The 10,236-nt window shown below is 43.3% G+C and overlaps 4 protein-coding genes across 4 annotated transcripts; 2 read left to right on the top strand and 2 right to left on the bottom strand.

Annotated features, from left to right (window-relative positions):
* Positions 1-115: 115 nt before the first annotated feature.
* Positions 116-1,041, bottom strand: LOC132699730 (uncharacterized). Its single transcript, XM_060666597.1, has 2 exons — positions 499-1,041; positions 116-437 (listed from the first exon to the last, which is right to left on the bottom strand). Exons 1-2 carry the CDS (start codon positions 628-630, stop codon positions 216-218), a joined length of 354 nt encoding a protein of 117 aa, XP_060522580.1. The 5' UTR covers positions 631-1,041; the 3' UTR covers positions 116-215.
* A 570-nt stretch (positions 1,042-1,611) lies between these two features.
* LOC132699728 (DALR anticodon-binding domain-containing protein 3) lies at positions 1,612-3,423 on the top strand. Its single transcript, XM_060666594.1, has one exon. It carries the CDS (start codon positions 1,688-1,690, stop codon positions 2,888-2,890), a length of 1,203 nt encoding a protein of 400 aa, XP_060522577.1. The 5' UTR covers positions 1,612-1,687; the 3' UTR covers positions 2,891-3,423.
* A 38-nt stretch (positions 3,424-3,461) lies between these two features.
* Positions 3,462-5,023, bottom strand: LOC132699729 (GTP-binding protein 128up). Its single transcript, XM_060666595.1, has 5 exons — positions 4,848-5,023; positions 4,498-4,794; positions 3,906-4,444; positions 3,724-3,846; positions 3,462-3,669 (listed from the first exon to the last, which is right to left on the bottom strand). Exons 1-5 carry the CDS (start codon positions 4,887-4,889, stop codon positions 3,567-3,569), a joined length of 1,104 nt encoding a protein of 367 aa, XP_060522578.1. The 5' UTR covers positions 4,890-5,023; the 3' UTR covers positions 3,462-3,566.
* A 1,194-nt stretch (positions 5,024-6,217) lies between these two features.
* Positions 6,218-9,978, top strand: LOC132699496 (esterase E4-like). The gene is made up of 7 exons (XM_060666245.1): positions 6,218-6,677; positions 6,736-6,898; positions 6,957-7,142; positions 7,193-7,552; positions 8,480-8,812; positions 8,873-9,008; positions 9,633-9,978. The coding sequence occupies exons 1-7, from the start codon at positions 6,330-6,332 to the stop codon at positions 9,817-9,819; spliced, it is 1,713 nt and encodes a 570-aa protein (XP_060522228.1). The 5' UTR covers positions 6,218-6,329; the 3' UTR covers positions 9,820-9,978.
* Positions 9,979-10,236: the final 258 nt, after the last annotated feature.

Here is a 10,236-nt window from a genome sequence, read left to right as displayed (position 1 = left end):
ATGAATTACTAACCTATAGCATAGTAAAAAAAAACAATTTAAATTGCATGATTTATTTTGCGCAATGGACTATTTTTAGAGGAATAAAACGCAACTCGAAATAAAACGCCTCGAAAAAATCATAAAAATATATTATGTTCCTGCGTTACAAAAGACAGTAATGGCCACAATGCTCGACAATATTACAAAATAATTAAATTAGGCTACGGATCGCACTACCTTCTGCCGGGAACGGCACCCGGGGCGTTCTGCGGGCTGAAAGTAATCCTGGGAACGAATCCGGATTCACCTTCGACCGTGTATTCTACGTTCATGATCCGTCCGTCCGGCAAAAGCACGTAGTAACCGCCCGTAACCCTTCCCTGCTGATCGCTCGATTCGTTCTGTCCGAAAAGGGTTGCGGTTTGCGGGTTGTCTACGTTATAATGAAACTCGTACTGAAAAACGATCCATTCCGTTAAAAAAATCCACGAAAAACGTTAAAAAATGCACACATACCGGTTGGGGCGATTCATCTTCGCCCCGGCTGGATCCGAATGGACCCTGTCTGGCGATCTGGGGGGCCGCTCGAGTCCAACAAACAGTCACCGAAACGATGATGAAAAACGCGAAACACTTTTCCGGAGACATTTTTATCTAGATGTTTCTAAACGCAAAAGAACGCAGTAAATTTTCGCCGAACGTTAAAAGGAATTAAACGGCGTACACAGTTTGATTTCCTTTAAATACCAAATGAATAGGTTTCGACACGCACAGAGGGAGGATGCAAGGCCGAGCAGATTCCCCCGCGAATTGATTTTTGCTACCTTGCGATTGTTTCTAAGATTCGAAAACAACGAATGAGCGAAATAAAAATCATCCCAACGCGACCCGTTTGTTTTTTATCTCTAACTAAAAGCGAAAGTTTTTTTATATATGTACTTTTTATCACGAAAGCTTGATTCCGCCACTATAACGCACGTAAACCTGTTATATAAGGTACATGTAACAACGTAACATATTTGCAAAATATATTTAAAAAGCTCCGTCGAAATATTTTAGTTGAACAATTTCTTCTATCTATACTATGATAGCAACCTGATTTATTACTTTCGGATCATGACGAATAGTCTTGCGCAAGCACGCGCCGTGCATCATCTTTATTATTCGTTTATTGCCATAATTGTATTCAAATGTCTACATGCAGATTCCTAAAAACCTACATACAATTTTTTGCTTCGAAGGTAACGGGCATTGTTTACGAAAAAATAGGAACGGATACGGTTACGAAGAGAGTAGTTCTCATTCGCGAATATTTTTTACATATTTGTGTAACATTTACATATATTTCGATAAATCACTCGTCCTATTCCTCTATTTGGCCTCCATTGAAAAGTTACAGGATCAACTTCATTCCGAGTAAATAATATACTTTTTCGAAAAACGGTACATTTATTTTTCTTTGATTTTTTTTGTTCCATACGCAAAAGGATTCAAAATTGGGCACAAGTTGTTTAATAACCAAATTAGTAAAATTAATTATAGATATCTTTTGCGAATTTTGGAATAACGAGAAACCAAGTCGCATTCTGCGATACGGCCGGTAGTGTAGGTACAGACTAACCACACCAAGTTATCTGTGATACCCACAATCGCAAATGTCGCGAAAACCTAACCTCGTCGGCTCTCGAGCCGAATTTCGATTGAAATGACGAATATATTGGACGATTTCGTCAAAAAGATGTTCCGAACTTTGACGGGGACCGAAGCGGACGCCAATATCATAAAAAGACACACGTCAAATTTAGAAGATGTAGGTGAAATCAGTTTCCCTCTGCTGTCAAAGTGTTGGAGTGCCTACATCGACGACGAAACCGACGTTTTGGTGCGCAAATTCGACGAAAGTGACCGCGAGACGACCGTGAAAGAGTTGTGCGACAGCCTCGTGTATCGTATTTTCAAAATACGACGCTATAAAATTGTAAAAGACCGCGCGTATTTGTATCTCGAAAGGCAGCCCGTATATTTACACGCGATTTCCGCGGTCGTTGCGCAAAAATTCGACTACGGCAGAAGCGAAACGCTGAAGTGCGTTATAAGTGTAAAATTGGACGGCCCCGATACCGTAGACGATTTAAGTGCCTTGAGGATGTCGCTAATAAAAACGATCGTGGAAAATTTATTAAAATTCGTGACCGCTAAAAATTCGGATGGGGCGAAAACCATAGTTCTGTCACAGACGGCAGATGGCGACAGTATACTGTGCGGCGCGGTGATCAACGACGGAGGTGTCAAAGACACGGACCGTAGTGTTAGTGATTTTTACGACAAACGAATCGCAGATCTCAGAACGATGTCTCGGCACAGACTAGGGGTCCAAGTTTCAGAGGAGCACTTTAAAAAATTGGCCGAGGCGTCGGTGGCGCTGGAAATGTTGGCTAACAAACCCCACAAGTGTATAAAAATACCTATGGACGGTGTAAATAAGAACTCGCTATTCGTAGTCTACAATTACGCGAGGTTATGCGCGTTGCTCAAAGAATTCGATAGCAGGGTGACGCGGGGAATTTACCCCGCGATAGGAGACGTGAAAGACATCGATTTCGACCTCCTAGACCGACGGGAAGAGTGGGAATTGGTGTACGTGTACGTTTTGCAGTTCCCTGCGGTTATCGAAAGCTGTATCGGTGATATTGAGAGCGGCGTGATAAACCCTCAACACCTAGTAACATTTTTAATAAACTGGTCGTCCCTATTTAGCGTTTACTACAACAAATGTCGCATCTTGGTGGACCCCAGGGTACACTTGTTCGGGTTGATACACGCGAGGATGTGTTTGATAAACGGATTACGATGGGTTGTACACAATTCGTTACGCATGTTGGGTATCGACCCCGTGACCCAAATGTGATAACTTGAATTTTATTTTAAAAAAAGGGTGGTTTTGATTAATTCGCCGTTTTTACGTTAATGTCAAATTTCCTAACCTAAATTTGTCACCGTGTTGTTGCTAGTTACCAATACGTAATTTTAGAGTGAGGTAGAACGGCCATTTTTTCGACAGCTGCCAAAGTTTGGAATGTAAAATTTTACGATCCGATATTTCAAGTTTGTTATTAATGACACTACAATGACAGTGAAACATTATTTAAGGGCGTAATTATTAAAAAAAAATCTAGATTTTGCTCGGTGGGTAATATTGGCACTTAAAAACAAATTTATTGGAGAGATGAACTTGATTTTGTTAACCAGTGGCGGCGTGAGATCCCAATAATTAATTTACATTTTTATAACCATTTTTACCTGTAGAGAATAGTTAGTTTTATAATGTTATGTTTTCTATTTTCATGTCTAATACTTAATAAATAATTATAAACTCTTAAATAGCTCCTAATAATTAAAAACCTAGCCCATGTTATTTCTCCTCGCTAATATAGCCTATATGGAAGAATAACTTATAAAAAAAGCAAATGATTAAAACGCAGAGTCATGATCTCTTTTTAATCAATCCAAAAAATCAAGTTTGTTCCAAAAATCGTTCCTCCCACATTTAAACAGATAACACCCAAAGGACCTTTGGAAACGCGTCAGACTTTTTTCACAATCTGCACCACGTCCTCGTCGGCCAGCACGTGATCTAACCCCACTTTTTGTGGCTGGTGTTTCACCGACGAGCCCCACACCAAAGCGCTAAAAGCGGCATTTTTAACAGTCCAGTTAATGACCTTACCGAAATCGACTCACTATTTAAATTCCTTGACGATACTTCGATGGAGTTTGTTGCAAAAATCCTCGACAGTCGTGTGTTCCGAGTGCAACACTATGGGGGAATTGTAGTCGGGCAACTGACCCTTGGGCTTCGTGTAGCTGCAACGCGCAAAAAAAAAATACTTGCTCTCCCTGAGAAGGGCCACACCAGCACTTACATGCGCACTAGTTTCAAATACTCCCACATTTTCTCCAACAGATCGTCAAAGTTCCACCTGTGATGAGCTGATATAGGAACGCAGTGAGGTATTTTGTAAATAACGTCCAACTCCTCGATGCTAATCTGGTCGATCTTATTTAAAATGTAAATGCAAGGCACGTATATGCGATTTCCCTCGATCACGTCGATCAAGTCGTCGCTGGTCGCGTCGTACTTTAACGTGACGTCGGCGTTGTGTATCTTGTACTCCGACAAAATGGACTTGACCGTGTCAGAGTCCAACTCTGACTGAGGCACCATGCAATTCAAGTTGATCCCTCCCTTGTCCTTTTTCTTAAAGTATATATTGGGCGGCTGCTTGTTCAACCTCAAACCGAACCCTTCGAGTTCGTGTTCGATGAGTTTCTTGTGAACCAGCGGTTTCAAAACGTCCAGCACGAGGAATATAAGGCTACAAGTGCGCGCCACCGCTATGACCTGCCGCCCCCTACCCTTCCCGTCCTTGGCGCCCTCGATAATTCCCGGCAAGTCCAACAGCTGAAAATGCCAACGTCTAGAGTCCGAGCGCGAGGCACCCTTTTAATGTTAACCTGTATTTTAGCTCCTTTAAATTTTATACAGCCCGGTACGGTCGTGAGGGTGGTAAACTCGTAGGCGGCCACTTCGGAATACACCCCCGCCAAGTTACTCAACAAAGTCGACTTGCCGACGGAGGGGAACCCGACGAAGCCGACCCGCGCGTCTCCGGTCTTCGCCACGTCGAATCCTTCGCCCGCACCGCCGCCCCCGCCCTTGGGCGTGATCAGTTCCCGTCTCAGTTTGGCAAGGCGGGCTTTTAACAGGCCCAAGTGGCCGGCGGTCGCTTTATTTTTCTGGGTCCGGGCCATCTGATGAAAAAAGCGAGGTTAGAAGGATGAGCGTGAGCCCCGCGTTTACTCACTTCCGCCTCGATCGCGGCGATCTTTTCCAAAATCGTGCTCATGTTCCGCTAGGCGATTTATTCCAGATCCAAAAAGTTCCGCCGGAAAAATTCGGATAACCGTAGAATACGGCACGGTGTCTTCCACGATCACAAATCACAGACCAAAATATGCTGGCAACGGCCATATAAGTGACATGTCGTGTTTGTCGCATGTATTATTTTAAAATGCCGGCAAAAATAATTAGACAGATTCCTTCTTTATCAAACAAGCGAATTTGGTTTAAAAATTAAATGCAAAAAAAAACGCTTTACAATGGGAAAATCGCAATTTTACATTGACTTTTTTGTAATTAGCAACTGCGTGTAGAAAAAAAACGTCTTTTATGTCATTGCAATAAACAAAATAATTTTTTGAATTCTACAATAAGCGTGAAATATTTTCGGACGATCAAAACGGAGAATACAACTTCTCATAAATGATAATTTTAATCAAGTAAAGACTAGTTACTATTATTAAACCATTTATTATTTTACATAAAGAAATATACAAGGAAGCATCGACATTAAAAATAATATGGCAAATATAGCAAAACTTGATTTTTCTCTTTTGATACGAAAACAGCAAATTTACTGTTTTGTCCTTTCAATTAATGCTTTTAGACCACCAATAAACATCTTGTTATTATCTCACAAAAATTATGTTGAGGACATTTAATCGTTGAAAATGATAAGTGCTTTACCAATATCGGATTAAATGTTTTGCTTATATCAAAATCAAATGAAAACGTCAATTATAGTCAACCTAGGCATACCCTCAACTACGTTTATTCTCTTTCCAGAAGTTCGACCCAATTGTGAATCAGCTTGAGTGGATAATTCAGAAATGGAAGACCTGCAAAATGTGCGGAATATTTAATTCTTCTTCTTTTCTTCTTTTTTGAAGTTGGCGCTGCTACCAGGCAATTTTCCAGCACTATTTAGAACTGCGCCAGATAATCGAGACTGTTCTCCTGAGGAAGTTTGCTTTTCAGACTTCCGTTTCTATTTAAGAAGCTTATAAAGCTGCTGAGGAGATAGGGTCCGTTAGTAAGCAGGATTAGAGCACATATTCAGTTCAATAATGTTTTACTAATATAGATGGGCAAGACTGTTATGATCATTCGCCCAGGGCACAGAATACAAAGACGGAAACGCGCATCTTCCTTCGCTGTCATTGGCCGTAAACCGACGAGCCAAGAGCGAGGGACGTACCTTGCCTTCAATTACGCAGCCGATACTTCTCGCGGAAATTTTCCACCGAGGCGATATAAATTAAAGCACAAAGGGTACTCCGACCTCGTTAATTCCATTTAGGCCATGAAGCGAATAAACGGCGAATTATCCAATAAAGACTTGTTAAATTAATGTCGCGGTATAAAAAGCGGGCCCATATATTTCCAAGGCAGTACCGGTGCGCTCGTGGTACCCGTAGAATGTGATATATTTTCTTCACCGTAGATAATGTTCCGTAGAACGCGGGTTCTAGTCGCGCTGTGGGCCCTCGCGGCGGCCCACCCGTACCCGGACGCCGCCCCCGACGCCACGCCCGACGAGTCGCCGATAGTGACCACGCCCCTCGGACAAGTGCAAGGCTCGGTGATCCAATCGAGGCTCGGGAAACGAATCTACGCGTTCAGGGGCGTACGGTACGCCCGGGCGCCAATCAACGAGTTGAGGTTCCATCCACCCCAGCCGATAGAGAAGTACGAGGGGGTGTACAACGCGACCGTAGACGGGCCGTTGTGTCCGCAACCGGGCGCCGACCCCACCTCCGAAGACTGTCTGCTGCTGAACGTCTACACCACAAGGGTAAGCTCGGATCGATGCGGTGATTTCCGGCGGTAAAACCCTCGGGTGTATTCGTCAGCTACCCAAAGGCGATGAGAAGAGCGTTAAACGACCCGTAGTAGTCTACTTGCACGGGGGAGGATTTTACAGTGGCGGCGCCGCGAGTTACTGGCTGGGGCCCCAGTATTTCTGCGATCAGGACGTGGTGTTGGTCACTCTCAACTACCGGTTAGGCGCTCTAGGTGACGTTTCCGCCTTGCACCGCGCCCCGCTCGGCGTCTTATAGTACTATCCGTATAGGTTTCATTTCGACGGGAGAGAAAGACGCCCCCGGCAATAACGGGTTAAAGGATCAGGTGCAGGCGCTCAAGTGGGTGCAGCAGAACGTCGAGTCGTTCGGAGGCGACCCGAACTCGGTAACGTTGCTGGGTTACAGCGCTGGCGCGGTCAGCGTCGTCCTCCACATGGTCTCTCCCATGTCGGCAGGTAAGGGGGTTCCGCCCTCTTCTGCAAAGTGTTCACGGTGTTCTTTGCAGGTCTGTTCCACAAAGCGGTCGCCATGAGCGGCTCGCCGACCAGCCAATGGACCATACCTCACGAGCAACTCGAGCTGGCTAAGAAACAGGCGCGATTGGTGGGTTGCGGAGACGCGACCCCAGCCGACGTCATCAAATGCTTAAAGAGCAAACCGGCCAACGAGATCGGGCAGTCGTTGCCGAAATTCCAGGAGTTCGGGCTCGATCCGCTGCTCATTTGGACGCCGGTCATGGAGAAGGACTTCGGACAGCCGCGGTTCCTGCCCGCCCATCCGATCACGCTGATTCAGAACGGGGAGTTCCACAAGGTACCGTTCCTTACCGGCGTGAACACGGACGAGTTCGGGTACCGAGCGTTTGGTGAGTTAATACGCGATCTCCTTAACTGAAACTTAAGATCAGCTCAAACTATCATTTTTTTGAACCTTTTCATGTCAAAATCGACATCTTCGGCCTTTATTGTAACGGAAAAGTTAATAAACCATCTGAAGAATTTGCTTTTTCGTCTCCTAGTGTAGCGAAATGTACCTTAAAAATGCAGATATGAACTTAATACCCTTCTTTCTGGGACAAATAATTGGTTTTCTCTTTTGATTTCGAGCAGATTATAGTCAAAACCAGCATTTTCATAACTTAACATATCGTATCTAAAACCGCATCAACACTGCAGATATCAGCCCAAACTCTTATTATAGAGCGTGTGTAGCATAAGTTCCTTAGAGGGAGAGCTTATTATGCTTTTGAATCTGACATCTTTGGAGAGTAGGCGCATATTTTTTGACATCTCTACATTGTACAAAATCCTTAGTAACTTGATAGATGCACCAGATCTTCTGGCGTCTGTTGGTTTTCATATTTCTCCTATTAATGCAAGAAATAAGGCTCTTTTTAACATCGATTTTCATAGGACCAACAAGCTGACAAATATTTTACTCTCAAATAACGAGCGTATTGATTTATTTTCTGACTCTCTCGGTAGTTTTAATTGTAACGTAAAGTATTATTACTCGTTTGACATGTGTGGGTACTATTTTTCTTAGGTTAAACTATATTGTAAATGCTAAATGCGTCAAAAAATTATTTTTTTTTTAATTTTTAATTTCTGGTGTCAGCATCAGTTAGAGGAACCAAAAACACTGCCTAGGTCTTGCACCATTTTATGTCCAATATTTTATCCTTCTACTTTCAATGTTTATTTCGCCACTTGGTCAAAATTTCGCGGCAAATCGATGATCGTCGTGGGAGAAAAAATCATCCCCCAGTTCGATTCCGTTTCTTATCTCGCAGATATCGTGAACAACCAGACGCTTCTCAACTTACTCAACGACAAATGGGAGGAGAAGGCGCCCATCACCTTCTGGTACGACCGCAACACGGACCAATCGAAGATGGTGAGCAAAGCGCTGAAGGCGTACTACTTCAACGACCAACCGCTGGACAAGACGCTGCTGGCTAACCTGGCGCAGCTGTACGCCGACGCGAACGCCGGCTTTGGTGTCAACAGGGCAGTCAAATTGGTCAGCGAAAAGAACAACCAATCGAGCTACTACTACAGGTTCAATTACCAGGGAAGATACAGTCACTTTTACACGCCCGAGAGCAACAACACTCAGCCATACGGTGACGCGACGACATTCGACGCCCCCCGAGACTGCCCCCCTTGAACCCGTTTCGTTGTAGGTGTCGTCCACAATGACGATCTCATCTACCTGTTCTATATCTCCAAGCTGTTCCCGTTGTTCAAGGAGAACACGCCCAAAGAAGTCGAAATGGTGACGAAACTGACCAGTCTCTATGCCAACTTTGCAAAATTCGGGTAAATTCATTTGATTTTTTCATGCCCTATCTACGCTAATAGTCCAGCAACTTGTGAAGCAACTTTGTAACAAAATTTTGAGAAAGGTTGGTCAATGTGCGCGTGCGCGAGATTTGAAATTGCGTTTTTAACCAATGGCAGCTCTAATTGCATTTTCTGACGTTCGACCCATAAGGCCTTGCGGCTTCCAACAACCAACATGGCCGCTGACAGGTAGTCAATGTTTTTACGTCCAGTTTTACGGCAGTATTTTCTCAAAATTTGTCGAAATAACATTAAATTTTCAGGCAATTTTGTACGTATTTTTTAGCGTTTTGATTCTTTAAGCGCTATAGACACGATACCAGCTAATTTTTCCCGATTTTGTGACCGTAAATCGGCGACAACAATTTGTTTTTATAAACTTATCGGTTTAACTTCTAAAAACGTAAATAAAGTCGAATTCACGGAATGCGACTATAGAAAGCACTTTTAAATCTTTTAAATTAACTTGTACATAAGGTGACATTTACCCGTGCATAGGCACATTCTTGGAAAAATTCGATCAAGGCTTCGTGCCCATAGACAAGCACGAAATCTATAACCCGAATTTTCTTCAATCTTAACTACGCTATTTCTCCACAGCAATCCGATACCGACTCCAAACGATAAATTGGACAACGTCAAATGGGAACCGTTCACCCCGAAGACCCAAAAGTACCTCGATCTCGGGAACAAGCTGACCGTGCAGGAAAAACTTTACGAAAAACGGTACGCCGAATGGGAAAAACTGTTCCCGCTAGAGAAATACACGAAACACTCCCAAGGATAAACGACACGAGAGAATCGCTCCCACACTCGGTCCCGACCAAACGCATCGTTTACTAGTAATTTAAGCGCAATAAAAAAAAAAAACAAAAAAATACGTGTTAGGATTTTGTACATATAACTTTTGTAACGAACCGTTTTAATAAATACACTTAGATCTTTAGTTGAGAACATAACCTACAAAAGTCAAATTAAAAATAAGAACCTACCTTTATCAAACTTCGTTGGGCGAATGATCCTGGTAGTCGTTCCCAACAGTTTTCTGTGAAACGCATCATTGAATTGAATTGAATCAAACTTCGCATATCTTAACATAATCACTTCTACGCGGAGGGATAAACACCAACAAGCCGCTTCGGCTGGTTTCTGATTTCGATTCAAAGCATGGAATATTACAGTGGGTAGTATATGGTGGAATAAG

This window comes from Cylas formicarius, unplaced genomic scaffold, assembly GCF_029955315.1.
Source record: "Cylas formicarius isolate icCylForm1 unplaced genomic scaffold, icCylForm1.1 PGA_scaffold_3__17_contigs__length_32017465, whole genome shotgun sequence".
In the NCBI taxonomy this organism is placed as follows: domain Eukaryota; kingdom Metazoa; phylum Arthropoda; class Insecta; order Coleoptera; family Brentidae; genus Cylas; species Cylas formicarius.
Note: the sequence above shows the minus strand (reverse complement) of the source record. Positions and strands in the feature narration are given on the sequence as shown.